At 48.5% G+C, this 16,663-nt stretch overlaps 1 protein-coding gene across 1 annotated transcript in view; it reads left to right on the top strand.

Annotated features, from left to right (window-relative positions):
* The window catches only part of ptch2 (patched 2), a 41,578-nt gene extending 25,157 nt beyond the window's left edge, over positions 1-16,421 (top strand). The window contains exons 6-20 of the mRNA XM_023977507.3: positions 1,777-1,972; positions 2,152-2,273; positions 3,651-3,798; positions 4,647-4,778; positions 4,914-5,162; positions 5,409-5,534; positions 6,611-7,493; positions 8,463-8,605; positions 8,771-8,951; positions 9,135-9,415; positions 10,417-10,554; positions 10,730-10,872; positions 14,088-14,466; positions 14,605-15,130; positions 15,332-16,421. Coding sequence (XP_023833275.1) covers positions 1,777-1,972; positions 2,152-2,273; positions 3,651-3,798; positions 4,647-4,778; positions 4,914-5,162; positions 5,409-5,534; positions 6,611-7,493; positions 8,463-8,605; positions 8,771-8,951; positions 9,135-9,415; positions 10,417-10,554; positions 10,730-10,872; positions 14,088-14,466; positions 14,605-15,130; positions 15,332-15,366 — 3,682 coding nt within the window. The 3' untranslated portion in view covers positions 15,367-16,421. The remainder of the gene's footprint in view (positions 1-1,776; positions 1,973-2,151; positions 2,274-3,650; positions 3,799-4,646; positions 4,779-4,913; positions 5,163-5,408; positions 5,535-6,610; positions 7,494-8,462; positions 8,606-8,770; positions 8,952-9,134; positions 9,416-10,416; positions 10,555-10,729; positions 10,873-14,087; positions 14,467-14,604; positions 15,131-15,331) is intronic.
* The last annotated feature ends 242 nt before the right edge of the window (positions 16,422-16,663 follow it).

Raw genomic sequence — 16,663 nt, forward strand, 5'->3', positions numbered from 1 at the left:
TTAAAAAAAATATATATACTTTTATATCATTGGTACAACATTATTTTATGACTTGTAATGTTCTGAGTTTAGTTTTTGTGTTCACATTTTTAATATAGTTTGATTATTGGATTTTTTGGAGGTGCGAGAATGTCAAATTAGAACATAATATCGACCAAGTGGGTTATATATTTGCCATGAGACATCTTTAGATTATTGTAAGAAATAAATGGTACAATTTTAACACAGGACAAAGTCAAAAAAGATTTTGATGATCATCTACAGCACCTGACTACTCCAGAAAACGGAGACATTACGACCTATGCAGCCGAGGCCATTTCCCGTTGTCTGGTGTATTATGGGTAATGTGATATGATATAGATGTCACAAGGGCAATCTGTAAAGCAGAGGGTGCTTCCTCTTGACAAGTACTCTCCTTGTATTGGTGGGAGCCACTGAGTTAGCGCACTGTACAAAGTTGACTTTGTCGTTGGCCTCGGCTGCATAGGTCGTAATGTCTCCGTTTTCTGGAGTAGTCAGGTGCTGTAGATGATCATCAAAATCTTTTTGACTTTGTCCTGTGTTAAAATTGTACCATTTATTTCTTACAATAATCTAAAGATGTCTCATGGCAAATATATAACCCACTTGGTCGATATTATGTTCTAATTTGACATTCTCGCACCTCCCAAAAATCCAATAATCAAACTATTCCACCAGCCAGCCAGCCCTCTCACTGCTCTCACTGTACAACGTTGACTTTGTACAGCCAAAGCTGTCAACTGACACCGAAGCATTATCCCTCAGGCCATATAATTGCCTGCTCTTTGGGGCAAATTATAAATTTTGCATGGGAGGAGGACCCAAAGGCAGCAGCAGCGAAAGGCCTCAGGATTAGGCCTTTTGAAAGGCTCTGTGAACATCACACCACTAAACAGTGTGAGAGGCAGGCAGGCAATCAGCCCGGCCTCCCAGCAGAGAGAGCACACAGACAGGCTCCCTGCTCAGCTCAGCCACCAGCCAGCCAGCCCTCTCACTGCTCTCACTGTACAACGTTGACTTTGTACAGCCAAAGCTGTCAACTGACACCGAAGCATTATCCCTCAGGCCATATAATTGCCTGCTCTTTGGGGCAAATTATAAATTTTGCATGGGAGGAGGACCCAAAGGCAGCAGCAGCGAAAGGCCTCAGGATTAGGCCTTTTGAAAGGCTCTGTGAACATCACACCACTAAACAGTGTGAGAGGCAGGCAGGCAATCAGCCCGGCCTCCCAGCAGAGAGAGCACACAGACAGGCTCCCTGCTCAGCTCAGCCACCAGCCAGCCAGCCCTCTCACTGCTCTACTGCAGCCTTATCAAGATGTCTGCGAGACAGAGGTAATTGTTATGACTTGATGCACAAAGTTAAGAAATAGGAGCGAGCAGCCTGCCGCCGTGCCTTTCCCTCTGCATTGTGGCCCCGTGTAACAGGATAATAAACGCTACTTTATAAACGCAGCATCTGCAGCTCCTCGCCACCAGGGAAAGTCCGGCAGAGGCAGGGCAAGACCAGAACCAGCCAATGGCATACAGGAAGGCAGGGAAGTCTGGAGGTGTAGGAACGGTGGCATGGGGTGCAGCTGGAGGAGGAAAGGAAAAGGAAGATGCAGAAGGTTCTGCAGAAAGAGCACAGCTGAACTGCACTGGATAGGAGTGTATATAAAGACATGCAGTGACGCAGATTGCTATGTCCATGGCATCTCTCTACTGTGCCCTGCGACTCCTTCTGAGCCTGTATGTTTCTCTGTTCCTCTACAGGGGGATGCCTGACATCCAGTGGATGAACCTGGACCCTCTGAAGCTGATGGAGGAGCTCAGCCAGTTCACCAGTCTGGAGGGCTTCAGGGAAATGCTGGACAAGGCCCAGGTGGGTCACGCTTACATGAACCGCCCCTGCCTGGACCCCAACGACCCCGAGTGCCCCCTCAGCGCCCCCAACAAGGACCTGAGAGAGGTAAGCTTGCGCCACAGTACCCCTATCTCCCTTCCACCTCTCCATCTCTGCGTCTCTATCTCCTTCCACCACCACTCTCCCTCTCTTTTAAAGAAGAGGGTATTTTAGTGAGCCCAATGTGCCTGGTTGTTAAATAAGCTAACTGTTGGCCCTGCCTGTCTGTCTGTCTCCCTCCACAGAGTCCTGACATTGCCTTGCCGCTCCAAGGCGGTTGCCACGGCTTCTCCAAAAAGTTCATGCACTGGCAGGAGGAGCTKATCCTGGGCGGYCGGGTCAAGGACACCCAGAATGCTTTGCAGAGGTAAGAGGGGGAGGGGGTGTACACCAGGGCCAGGGGAGGTTTGAGGGCGAATGAATGAAGTGGAGCCAGTGCAGGGAGGGCCTAGCTAGCAGTGAGGAATCCCTCTGACTCCTAAAAACCTCATACAGCCGTGGAATGCCTCGGACTCCTAAGAACCTCACACAGCCGAGGAATGCCTCGGACTCCTAAGAACCTCATACATCCGAGGAATCCCTCTGACTCCTAAGAACCTCAAACATCCGAGGAATGCCTCCGACTCCCTAAGAACCTCACACACACAGCCGAGGAATGCCTCGGACTCCTAAGAACCTCACACAGCCGAGGAATCCCTCTGACTCCTAAGAACCTCACACATCCGAGGAATCCCTCTGACTCCTAAGAACCTCACACATCTGAGGAATCCCTCTGACTCCTAAGAACCTCACACATCTGAGGAATCCCTCTGACTCCTAAGAACCTCACACATCCGAGGAATGCCTCTGACTCCTAAGAACCTTACACATCCGAGGAATCCCTCTGACTCCTAAGAACCTCACACATCTGAGGAATGCCTCGCATGAAGCAGGATCAGTTTCCTCCTCTGACCCCTGCGTAGGACAGATAAATCAAACATGATCGACAGCCACATAAACTAAAGACAGATTTGTTGTGGAGAGGAGTGGGAAAAAATGGCAGCATCTCCTTTAAGTCAGAGAATGAAAAAGGGGACGCCAAAGATAATTCCAAATACAAGAGTATACTACCACACATTTCTAATGCTAAGGATATGTAAAACATCTTGATATACTGCCATATGTATGTAAGACACGTTTCCTGGGCTCTGTTATGTATTATGAAGGATTTATTTTATTTCAATTGAATTTAAAACCACAGCACAAATATGAATGGATTGACAGTGTTGGGCCTCTGCCCAGATCACGACCCTGGCAAATCTGGAGGGAGGGATACAGTCATTTAAAGCCACAGAGTTTTTTCTATGATATGATTTACGATAATCTCATTCACATTTTTAACACCACAACTCTCACATCGGTGCCAAGTTGCCTTCAGGGCCATCTGTGCTCGCTGTGGAAAAAGGCATCAAGACACCTGCTTTCACCCGTTCAGGCAATAGAGCCTGTATCTGCATTCAGAAACACTAGCCAACAGCTGAATTCTCCACCCGTTTCTCCACGTACGCTGTATACAACCACCTTTTGGTTTATATGCCACAGATCAGAGTATGTAATATCTATGACAGCCGAGACAAGAGGACTCATAACGTTTTTCTGTACTATTTGGGGGGTTTTGAATGTGGGGAACATGACTCCTCGGTGTGGCCTGAGCCCACTTGGCTGCAGGCGTTTGACGGAGTCTCTCTCTCTCTGCCTCCTGCAGTGCGGAGGCCCTCCAGACCATGTTTCTCCTGATGAGCCCCAAGCAGCTCTACGAGCACTTTAAGGACGACTATGAGATCCATGACATCAACTGGAACGAGGACAAGGCCACCGCCATCCTGGAGTCCTGGCAAAGGAAGTTTGTAGAGGTATGTATGGGTCAAAAGTGTTACACTCATTAGTGCACTACACCTGGTCAAAAGTATCAAACTATATAGGGAATAGGATGCCATTTGGTATGAAGCCTATGTTTCTGGACCCTAGCGCCCCGCCTCTGCACCTTTCACCAACCTGTCTTGACCCGTTTGAGTAATATGCCGGCAAATAAGAAATCAGAGAACAAATCATAGAGCGTTCTTTAGGTTGGCCTCAGGTTGGCTTGTTTTTCCCTACACCTTTAAATTTGAGTCATGCTGTTTACCTACCACATGCGTAGAGGACTGGCTTTGGCCCAGGGACTGCAACCTCTACCTGAATTCCATCAATCCTCAACTGCCTAGTAAACAGAGTCCTCCAAGGAGGCCACTGACAGACTACCAGTTATAGGAACAAGCTGTTTTTGTGATAGCTGACATCCAGCATGCTGACTGAAGGAGTGGGAGGGTCATGCTTCCACCAATGCCCGCTCGCAAGAGAGGAGAAGAGGGAGAGAGTGAACGGGAGATGAGGAGAGGGTCACTGTAAAAACAAAGTGCAGGGTGTTGTGTTCCCCTAAGGTTGTCGGCCATTCATGGTGCTGATGGAGAAGCTTGAGAGACCACGTGATCTCATTTGATCCCCTTGACCCTTGCTCTCTGGCATCTGTAGTCCTTATTTATCAAGCTTCATAGGGGCTCACCTATATCTTGTTTGTGTGTTGTTGGCCCAAAATAGGAAGTTATGGGTATGCCCTGATCAAACTAGATCACTACTACTGGCTTATAATATAAATTAATTAATTCTATAATTCACCCTCACCTCATTTAAAATAAAGTTATTTGATTTTTCTTCCCCCCAGGTGGCTCATGGCAGTATCCCCCAGAATTCCACTTCAGAGATCCACGCATTCTCCACCACCACCCTCAACGACATCATGAAGTCCTTCTCTGATATCAGTGTCATCCGGGTGGCTGGAGGCTACCTGCTCATGGTAAGAAGTAGTAACCGACTCTCTCTACTGTAGGTTCATCATTGATATCAGTGGTTCAGTTCGGATGCCTAATCGCCTGTGCTGAGTTCAAAGTTCAAATCCTCACCCTCTCTCTTCTCTCCCGTCCTATTCTAGCTGGCCTATGCCTGTGTGACCATGCTCCGTTGGGACTGTGCCAAGTCCCAGGGGGCCGTGGGGCTGGCTGGCGTGCTCCTGGTGGCTCTGTCTGTGGCAGCTGGCCTGGGGCTGTGCTCTCTGTTGGGCCTGTCCTTTAACGCTGCCACCACACAGGTTCTCCCCTTCCTGGCTCTGGGGATCGGTGTGGATGACATGTTCCTTCTGGCCCACTCCTTCACTGAGACTGGCATCAACATCCCCTTTAAGGTAAGCTAGCTACCTCCACTCCCCAAGCCCCCTAGTTCAATCACCTGTAGATCCACTGTAACCTCATACTTAGTCTCTGTCCCAAAATCATGGCTCTGGTCAACATTAGTGTACTATATAGGGAATAGGGTGCCATTTGTGACACATACTTAGTTATATTAGTTAGAATGACAACAAATACTTATATTCTTGTAATCTGGCTGGCCTGGCACTAACCGTTGGCTGTGTTTTGGTTTACCCCTGCAGGAGAGGACAGGGGACTGCCTGAGGAGGACTGGCACCAGTGTAGCGCTCACCTCCATCAACAACATGATCGCCTTCTTCATGGCAGCCCTGGTCCCCATCCCAGCACTGCGTGCCTTCTCTCTGCAGGTACTAGACTGTGCTGTATGCCCCACTGTTTACACTGCCTAGCTCTGCCATGGAACCAGGAGTGCCAAGCACCCCGATGAAGGAGACACACATAAAAAAATTGGGCTACAGGCTTTTTTAGAAGTGACATTTATTAAGGGGGGCTGTCTTTGTTCTTTTCTCTTCCTCTTTTTATTGCTCACTGCACCCTTTATCTCACTCTCTCTCTCTTTCTCCCTTTCTCTCTCTCTCTTTCTTTCTCCCTTTCTCCCTCTCTCTCTTTCTCCTGTTCTCTCGCTTTCTCTCTCTTTCTCCTGTTCTCTCGCTCTCTCTCTCTTTCTCCTGTTCTCTCTCTCTCGCTCTCTCTCTCAGGTGGGGAGGGTGGAAATAATCAGAGGAGGGAGTGGATCAGTATATCACTGGGCCGTCAGCCTCTAGCTCTGTGATCTACCCGCTTCCCCCTGGGTGGTCTGTGGTGCAGTGAAACCATACCAACTATAATGTCAGCCCCAGGGTGATAGAGTAGGGAGGTAGGAGGGGTTCTGCACAGACACGCAGAGGGAAAGGGGGATACCTAATCAGTTGCACAACTGAATGCATTCAACCAAAACGTGTCTTCCCGCATTTAACCCAACCCTTCTGAATCAGAGAGGTGTGGGGGGCTGTCTTAATCGATGTCCAACTGCCTTGCTCATGGGCAGAATGGCACATTTTTCCAACTTGCCGGCTCTGGGATTCGAATCAGCGACCTTTCGGTTTCTAGCCCAATGCTCTTAAAAGCAGCAGCGGCCTTGGGAGTCCCCTTTCCTCTCCCTCAGTTCCCTGGCTTGTTGACTATTTTCGCTGGTGATTTAGGGAGCGTTTTTTTAACTTTGTTTGTTTTCTTTTACTTTCTGGGACTGAATCCGAGGCACTAAAACAGCAAGGGAGCTTGAATGTAGAGCCCTTTTTTGTGGAGCTCAAGAAGGCAGCTGTGGAGTCGGGTGGCAGCATTGGAGCAAAGTCATGAACAGGGTTGGCCCCTCTCCTAAACATTATTTCTCTCTCTCCTTTCTTTCTCCCCCTCCTTCCCCCTCTCTTTCTATCTCTCTCCCTAGGCGGCCATTATTGTGGTGTTCAACTTCGCCATGGTGCTTCTTATCTTCCCGGCCATCCTGAGTTTGGACCTGCACCGTCGGGAGGACAAGCGTCTGGACATCCTGTGTTGTTTCTACAGCCCCTGCTCTTCCCGGGTCATCCAGATCCAACCCCAGGAGTTCTCCGATGCCAACGACAACACCACCCATAGCCACGCGCCTGGCGCCCAGACTACAACGACCTACACAGGCTCCACCATCACCACCAGCACCCAGATCACCACCACCGTCCAGGCCTTCACCCAGTGTGACGCTGCGGGCCAGCACATAGTCACCATCCTGCCCCCCACCTCCCAGATCTCCACCAGCCCTCCMTCTGTGGTGGTGGCCWCCTCCCCYGYTCCCCCYWCCCCCACCGACYCCTACGGCTCCCAGCTCTTCASCCCMTCCAGCTCCACCCGGGACCTCCTGGCCCAGATGGATGAGTCCAAGGAGRMCAGGGAGTGTGTTCCWCTYCCCTTCTTCCGCTGGAACCTGTCAAGCTTCGCCCGGGACAAGTACGCTCCTCTYCTCCTAAAGCCAGAGAGCAAGGTGGTGGTCGTGGTCCTCTTCGTGRCYCTSCTGGGGCTCAGCYTGTACGGAACCACCATGGTYCATGACGGACTCTACCTGACCGACATTGTGCCCCGCGACACCAAGGAGTACGACTTCATCAACGCCCAGTTCAAGTACTTCTCTTTCTACAACATGTACCTGGTGACCATGGACGGCTTTGACTACGCACGCTCCCAGCGTCTCCTCATACAGCTGCACAACTCCTTCATCTCGGTCAAGTACGTGGTGAAGGACAGCGACCAGCAGCTGCCCCGGATGTGGCTGCACTATTTCCAAGACTGGCTCAGAGGTAAATACAGTTTAATTAAAGGAGACCTTGTTTTATTTCATTCCAGAAGCCCCATAGTGATTCTAGTGTTAGTCAGTGTGTGTTTGAAATGGAACTCCGTCTGCGGTGGGTTCTTGCCCTTGAGGTAGAGAGTTTGGGGATGTCACGTCCTTTGGAGTGACAGGCTGGGGTTTGATGTTTATCTTTAGTCTAAGGACAAAGGTGGAGGATGGGAGGTGGATGGGAGGTGAGTTAAAGCCTGTGGCGGTGAAAGTTCACCCCCATCCAGCAGGGCTGGAGGGCAGATGATATCGTAGGAAGGCCAAAGGTTACCTTTTGGCCTCTTCCATCCGGCTTAATGTTGTTGGAGGTCCTAGACTAGTCATGAGGAAGTATTACGGTACAGGATATTAAGCTATTACGCTAATATTAAGCTATCGAGGGTCGGCCGTGGGTAACCAGGTTTACCGTTCCAAAACATGAGGAACTGAACTCTTCAATCGATGGAGAACTGGAGTGGCATAAAAGACTCTCTCTCTCCACTCCTCCCTCTATGCTATTCCTTTCTAGTCAGAATCTCCCTGTAATTAGAGAAAGGTTGTGTGGAACTGGTTTTTAGCTGCAGCGCCAGACTTTGTCATTTAGAAAACACGAAAGGCTTTGCTGGTTAGTTTATTCAGCCCATACACATGAGGAACAGAGCTGCTGTTTTTGGATGTGTGTGTGTGATTGTAGGAGGTTGATATTCAGAACACTCTGTAAAACGTCTTATTTTAATTTGATGACTCATTCTAAACGTGCCAGTCTACCATCATGTTTTCACTACTCTAAAATATAACTCCTAGCATAGTACTCAAAACATATCGGCGTATATTGTGGCCCCGTCAATAGCTATATGATATAATAACCATGAGAATGTAGTGGTAAAAGTAGATCCGACAGAGATGGCTAACCCTGTGCTGTCCTGTGTTCTTTTTCTCTCTCCTTTAGGACTGCAGGCTGCCTTCGATGCAGACTGGGAGGCAGGCAGAATCACCTGGGATAACTACCGTAACGGCACTGAGGATGGTGTTCTGGCCTACAAGCTGCTCATCCAGACCGGCTCCAAGAAGGACCCCTTCAACTACAACCAGGTGTGTACAGTGCCATGCCCCTACTGATGCCAATAGAACTCCGTTTCCCAGCTCTGACCTCAATGGGATTTCCTGGTTAGGTTGAATCACCCCTCAGTATGTTAGAAGGTATAGTCCTGCTACTACGAATGCTAAACCCAGTCTCTCTCTGTCTGTCTACTCCAGCTGACTTCTCGTCGTCTGATGAATGAGGAGGGTCTGATTCACCCAGAGGTCTTCTATATCTACCTGACTGTGTGGGTGAGCAATGACCCTCTGGGCTATGCTGCCTCTCAGGGTAACTTCTACCCTCAGCCTCGCGAGTGGATCCACGACAAGTATGACACCACCGGAGAGAATCTGCGCAGTAAGTAGGCGTCTCTTTAAAATCATATTAATCATTTTTAATCAAGTTGCTACCATGATCCAAGTTCATAATGGTCTAGGACATGTGTATCTTTCCTTCAATGTAAAGGTATTGTTGATACTAACAACAGAATGTAAAATATGTGAGAACCTGAGTGTCTAACCTCTCCTCCATCTGTCACAGTCCCTGCCGCGGAGCCCCTGGAGTTTGCTCAGTTCCCTTTCTATCTGAACGGCCTGAGGCAGGCGTCCGACTTCATCGAGAGCATCGAGAGCGTGCGCACCATCTGCGAGGAGTTCACCCGTAAAGGTGTTCTCAACTACCCCAACGGTTACCCCTTCCTGTTCTGGGAGCAGTACATCGGCCTGCGACACTGGTTCCTCCTGGCGGTCAGCGTGGTGCTAGCCTGCACCTTCCTGGTCTGTGCCATCCTCCTGCTCAACCCCTGGACTGCTGGCATCATTGTAGGTCCCCTCAGCTCAGCATCCCTCCTCCTCTTTCTCCTCCTCTTCTTTCTCCTCCTCCTCCTTCTTCCAGGCCTCCCTCCCTCAGCACAGCTCAATAACCCTGCCACAGWGGGAGCGGAGGCCCCATCTCTGGGGAGGGCCCTTGGCGTGTTGGCCAGAGGGTGCTGCTCACACCCCCCAGGCCTTTGTCATTCTAATCTGTTCTGGCTGGGTTTAGAAAAGGAAATGCAAAGGAGCTCTCCTGAAGACTTTACCTCCAGCTCCCTTTGTCAAAAATTGGGGACAGGACGGATCTGCCCAGTCGCGACCTTGGCCTGCTAAACCCATCCATCAGGCCTGGGAGGGAGACGGCCTGTCAACTCAGCGGCTGGGAAACATTTCACAAAGCCTGGTGGTGAGGGGAGGGTCCCTGGGCCGCCCGCCTGGTCAGACCGCACTGAAGGGTGACTCTCGTGACCGACCGTTGGGGCTGTAGTGGCGTGGTTCAGTCAGTGTGGCACAGCTTTCAGTTGGAATTTAAATGTATTTCATTTCACTATTTAAGTAGTCAGTCCTACTGAAAGACAGACGGCACAATCTTCCCAACCACTGAGGGGGGGCGTCCTTTCAGACCAACATGTGCACAGTCACATTGTCTCTCTTTAAGCTGGAGCTTCTATAGTTTCACTGCCTATATGTGGCCGTGCAATAAAACAGGGTTTTATCATTTCCAATTTAACCCTGACCACTTACGCCCTAGTGAGACTAGGGCGTAAGTGTAATTCAATGCCGTGCAGATGACAGTGAAAACCTTCCGAATGTAGGGTCAAAAATGATGTGGGGTGAAGACCTAACTCTTATCTAATAGTATTATGGAAATAGGCACTGAGAGTTGTGGGTGCAAGACATAACTTTGTCTCTCTTCATCTCTAACACGTTTACCTACACTTCAATGGTTGTGTTTCATTGTGACTCCAGAGTTTGAGACAGTGTCTAACCAACCTTGCTCCTCTCCTCAGGTCTTCATCCTGGCCATGATGACGGTGGAGCTGTTTGGTATCATGGGCCTGATCGGCATCAAGCTCAGTGCCATCCCAGTGGTCATCCTCATCGCCTCTGTGGGCATCGGCGTCGAGTTCACTGTCCATATCGCACTGGTAAAAAACCTTCCTGACTCTATTGGGCAGGGTACAAAACAAAGTCAATGAAGATAAGAAGTGTTGTCAGGGATGGAATGATGATGTAGCCACTAGTTACTACTTTTTCCCCATGAGTCTGTTCTACTGGACAGCCTGACCCTAACCCTGTCTCTGTCCGCTCTCCTGTCCCCAGGCCTTTCTGACGGCCATAGGCAATAGGAACAGGCGTTCTGCGGTGGCCCTGGAGCACATGTTTGCCCCTGTGATTGACGGGGCCATCTCTACTCTGTTAGGGGTCCTCATGCTGGCTGGCTCCGAGTTTGACTTCATCCTGAGGTGAGTGTGAGAGACTTCACTTCTGCCAGGGCAGATTCCCCCATTCCCCCCAGTCCATATGTTGCCTTACGGAGGAAGTGGTGCTGTTGTGTTTATGTTGCTGAGGGGTAGGCCGAGGGGGCTGATGCATGGAGACAATTGTCTGTTTCCCCCTGGGTGAGGGAGTGTGGGTGGGGGGTCAGGGGTGCATGCAGGTGGGAATGCGGACCCCCACCTGGTCCTGTCTGTCAGTCCTTTGTGCTGCTGCCTGCCTGCCTCCCCCAGCGCCCTAATGGCCCCACCCTAATAGCACAACAAATGGAGAAAACATCACGGGTGTGGAACAGCTGCTTGTAAACATGTAAATGTTTGACTACCCACTGGGTGGTGGTGACTCGCACACATGCATACACCACACATACGAGCACACACACACGCATGTAAACACACACACATACTATTTCCATACAGAATCTGTGAACATGCCAATCATCTGGTTGAAAGCTTTTGTGCCAAAATAGGGCACCACAATAGAAAACGGGTTTGAACTGGTCAGTTGTACCCCTACCAGAAGTCACCACCACAACCCTCACTCCCAACCAAGACCTCTGGCTTCTGTTGGATGGTCATTTTTTCTCTGCCAAAATGCATCAGTGGAAAAAAGCGAATAGCAATGTTTTCAGCTGAATCTGGCCTCAGCTGAAACTAAACCACAGCCTTGACAACAGCCTCAAACAGGCCCATGACATAAAAATCGCTAACTGAGAAAGCAGGGCAGCACATTGAAAATATAAATACGCTCAGGGTGGCTTTTTGGCAGAAACGCTCCAAGCTTTCTCTAAGTGTTTGAGTCAAGCAACATGGTGGTACTGGGAAGGATTGTTTTCCCACCAAAAATGGAGAGAAGGAAAAAGAGACGAGAGAAGGACAAGAACAACAGGGTGGGGAAGAAAGAGGAGTGAGGAATAGAGAGTTGGGAGGAGGGTGGCTGGTTCTAGGATAGTGGTGGAGCTTGGATGTTTGGTTGGAGAACTAAGTGTTGTGGTGGTGGTGGGCTAGCAGGCAGCACGAGGAGGGCATTCACACTAGGAGGTCCTGTTTAGATGTAGCAGAGGAGAGCAGAGCCGTCCCTCTAGCTGGGGAGTAGCATAAATACATTGCTGTAAACATCTCCTGGCGGTGGTACCGTGGATAAACAGCCCAGCGAGCTCAGCGGCCCCTCTCCAAAGGAGACACCCTTTCCAACCCCTGACTCCGAATGGAAAAGATTACAGTTTATATAAACAACAGAATTCCTAACACTAGGTCTTCTCTGGAGGTCTAACCCAACCAGGCCCGTGGATAGTTTAGGTACTCTCTCTTTCTTTTACCCCTTAAATAAATCAAGCTCCACTTTCGGAATGTTGACTTAGTAAAATAAACAAGTGACTTTTTTTCTTGCCTTTTCCCAGATGCAGGATAGTTATTATAGTGAGTGGTTGTATCTAACGAGTATCTAACGAGTTGAGTTGGACGGTAACTAGAGGTGAACAGAGATGGTGGTTTCTGTTTCATCTGGTTTTCTACTTTTCCTTAGGGTATGTGTGTTTTCATTTGAAACTACTTTCAGGGGCATAAGAAGTGACCAGTCATGTGTGTGTCTTTTTGAAGTCGGTCATGGTTGAGAAGACTGAACTGAAATGTTTGGTGAAGTATTTGGTCATAACAAGTTAAGTTGAGGGATAGATTCTCAGAGTAAAACAGAGAGGCCTCCATTTGCCTTGTTAAAGATACAGACATAGGGATAGTAGAAGAGTAAATGGGAGAGTGCAATAGGAGCACAAGGTCAAATAAAGTCAAGTGCTATACCAAACTTTAAGAATGACCTTCCCTTCTGAGGTGTGACACGAACGAAGCTGGTGTGGTAGAGTCGGGGCGGGGATGAACGAAAGTTCCAGAATGCTATTATCCTTGTCCTTGTTTTTCATAATCCACTCTCTTTTTCTTACCTCTTTAAGTCTGGACCGCAGTTAAAAGAGCTGAGCTCTCTGTTTTCTGTTAGTGTTTAAGTGGAGTGCTCTCTAATTTTCTCATGCGCTCTTTCTTGTGGCAACCTCAGCCCTCCCTCAGAGCACAGAGAGGCTCACAGAAACCCAGGCAACCTCACAGCTCTGTAGCCCATTATAGAGTACCATTCACCACGCAACCATTTAGGGCAGAGCTAGGAACCACAACAGCTCCATACAATTCCAAGAGAGACAAAGACGAGGCTCTCAACAGCATTGGGAGCATCAAAGGCTGTTTTAGTTGGAGCATGTTGAGAATCTGATTTACCCCCTGCCCTTAATACACAAACAACATTTTTTTCCAGAGCAGCTTCCCATCCACTCTGGTTCTCTTCAGATACCAGACTGAGTATATGGTTTCCTCTCTGTTCTTATTACAAAGGGACACTGACTGTATGTACACTACCTGTATCTCTACTATCATGTGTGGCCCACTCCACACACTAATCAGCAGTGACGTTGAATACAAAACAGGATAGGAAGAATAGTAGCTCTGGGACACATCCAAACAGCAGGCCTTGTCTATCTCTCTCATGTAGTGTCTGTGAGGTGTAATGTGATTTGGCTGACGTAGGCAGGCGGCTCGGCAGGCAGGAAGAGCAGGCAGGCTCCACTGGCCAGCCCAGTATAAACATAGAGGTGCCTTGCCCTCGCCACACTGAAATTGGAGCTCAATGACTTTGGATATTAAGTTGTTAAAGGGAAAATGACATTAGCAGCAGCGGCAGCAGCAGCTCGGAGGCCAGGAGGGGCACGTTTCTTCTCCCCAGCCTGCAGTCAGACAGGGGAGGGAGGGCCCTAGTGTTTCTGACGTGTAGGATCTGCTGGCTAATGTAAACACATATTTTCAGGAAGTGGCAGTGCTGTAGATAGATGAGGGCTCCCAGAGGGAGAAGATGGAGCCCAGGAATTTTCTTCCAACTTGTCAAGTTGCCAGTAGTAAAGAGGGACGGACAGAGGGAGAGAGGAAATCGAGGGGAAGGGGGGGAAAGGGAATGAAAAATAATGAGGAAAGTAGAGGCAAACATAGGGCTTGAGGGACGTGGTCTGATTCTATCTACCCCCAGTTCTGCAATGTTCTCCCTTCCAGTGTGTCCTCATGTCACCTGTTTACTAATGTGCCTGAGTGCTGGTGGCGCTGAGAAGGAGCCTTGGTGACTAAATGTTCTTTCTGTGTTGGTTGTGTTCCAGGTACTTCTTCGCGGTGCTGGCTATTCTGACCGTGCTGGGGATCCTGAATGGACTGGTGCTGCTGCCCGTGCTGCTCTCCCTCATGGGCCCACCCCCGGAGGTCACCCCGGCCGACAACGGCAGCCGCCTGCCCACCCCATCGCCGGAGCCCCTCCCCCCTCCCATGACCCACCACAGCTACTACGGAGTACACGGTCCACAGGGCCCACGACAACAGGCCTTCTCAGAGTCGTCGGACTCTGAGTATTACTCTGAAACGACTACCACATCAGGAATTGGGGAGGAGTATAAGTACTGTGACTGCAGTCCTTACATCACCCCTCCTACCTCTCATATACTACTGGAGGACAGCAAGAACCCCAGCTTCCCCAAACTCACGGTACGATAGCACCACTGTATAGTTGCTACTTCATACATGATACTGCCCAAATACAGTATGATATGTGCATTGCATTGTTATTAACAATGAAAATCATGATTGTAATCTATCGTGCCTATTATCGTTCTGCTCTTCCAGGTGGTGAAACCGTTCAAAGAGGGCCCGACCGTAACCCCTCAGAAAGATCTCTTAAATGAGTCTTCTCTGAATGCGGTGACTTCGGTCAGCTCTCAACTCACGCAGTGGGATAACAAACATGATTACAAATCTGACCAGGGACCCAGGAGGCAACATTTACCCAGTGACAGGACCCAGGGTCCTGAGAGGACTAATCACTGTGGTCCCAGGTCTCAGACCAACAGAGGGCCTCATCAGAACAGGACTAAGATGCCGGCCTATAATGGCGGTACCGCGCCCAGTAGTGCTGTTACTACCATGGTTACGGCCACAGCCTCTGTGACTGTGGCTGTGCACCCCAGCTTGCCGGGGGCCTACCATGGGTACATGCACGAGGGCTACGTGGACAGTGAATCAGACTGTTTTGAGGACATTAAGAGGACTTCACAATCTTGTGGGAAAGCTACCCAATCTTCCAAGCGTGAATCCTTGGAGGTTGAAGACCTGGAATCTGTACAGAACCAGCATCAGGCGAACCAGGCACAAGGTGAGTCTCACGCTGAAGCTAAAACACCATTTTACATACTTGGAGTTTTAACTTTATGGTAGATCAACATTAGGCTATATTAGCACATTTTTACATTAGCATTCTGTTCATACACTGTCTGTGTATGTCTCTGTGTGTGCAGTTATGACTGCTGTTCAACAATGGTTCTCACTGTCCTCTTTCTTCATTCTTGTGTTCCAGTTGGCCCACGGATCCAGGCAGCCAAAGATTACTAGACACCCTGCTACCCCACCCTGCCCCCTATGTCTGGAATCCATCTCTGGCTGGCAGCCTCTCACTTGGGAGCTCCCGATACCCAGCCCTTTCACTTTCAACTGTACATAGACCTCACACAGACGAGGATTTATTTTTAAAGATATTAAAAAAGGTCATTTTAAGAATATATAAATTTATGAATATATATTTTAATACTAAATAGAGGGAAACAACTATTTAAAAGAGTACTGTATAACTTGGGTATTCTCTTGTGTAAAACTCGGATGTATAACATGATTTGGGGGGGTTTCCTCCCTTTGTATAGATTAAGAAGATGTGCTATATGTAAAAAAGTTCAGAAAAGTGAGACGTTAAGATATTAGGTTATTGTGTTTTTTTTTTGCTGCTACACTTCAAAAAATGGAAATGATTTGCAGTACCCCCCTCCCCCGATCTAAGTTGAGAAATCATTTTAGATGTTCTAGATGTTCTTACGCTGAGGGTGGAGGGCGTCTTATTGATTAAGCTCTGCAACACATAATGATCATAATGATTGCACTGTATAAATACAAACAAGCTCAGTAAATACTTTTTTCCTTCTAACAATAACCATTGTGCCTTCACAACACCTTCCCTCTTGAAATGCATAAGCGCAGTATATATATATTCAAAGTTAGACATAAATATGATATATGTCGTGTTTGTTTGAGAGCATAATTTCACTGTTTTTATTTTCCGTTTAGAATCCCCAGATATGTACTTCATTTACTAATGTGACATGATGTACAGACTTAGCAAAACAATAGAATCTCCCACTTTGGCTTCTTCCATAATACATGGGCTGTTCATCCAGAATAATGCCTGTGTTCAGACAGTACATTAAGATATTACCATGTATTTGTCCATTTCAATTAACCTGTAGCTCTGTAAGTCTGTGTGCAGTCAGCAACTTGACTTGTGTCACTTTGGGTTGAAGTTTCTTGAGCATCATTCATTGTGTCCCAGCTCACTGGCATGTTACATTATGTTCATTGTGTCCCAGCTCACTGGCATGTTACATTATGTTCATTGTGTCCCAGCCTCACTGGCATTGTTACATTATGTCTAATTTGCTCCGCAGCTCATCTGGGCAGTTACATTATGCTTCATGTCTGTTCGTTGAGCTCCACTGGGCATCGTTACTCGTTAATTGTTCATTGTGTCCGCGTCACTGGCATGTTTACCCATTTATTGTTCACTTTTGTGTCACCCCCATCAGGCTTTCACTTGAGGCATGTTGCAGACTTGATGTCATTTGTTTCTCGTTGAACTTCATTT

The sequence above is a fragment of the Salvelinus sp. IW2-2015 genome, linkage group LG32 (genome assembly GCF_002910315.2).
Source record: "Salvelinus sp. IW2-2015 linkage group LG32, ASM291031v2, whole genome shotgun sequence".
Lineage (NCBI taxonomy): Eukaryota > Metazoa > Chordata > Actinopteri > Salmoniformes > Salmonidae > Salvelinus > Salvelinus sp. IW2-2015.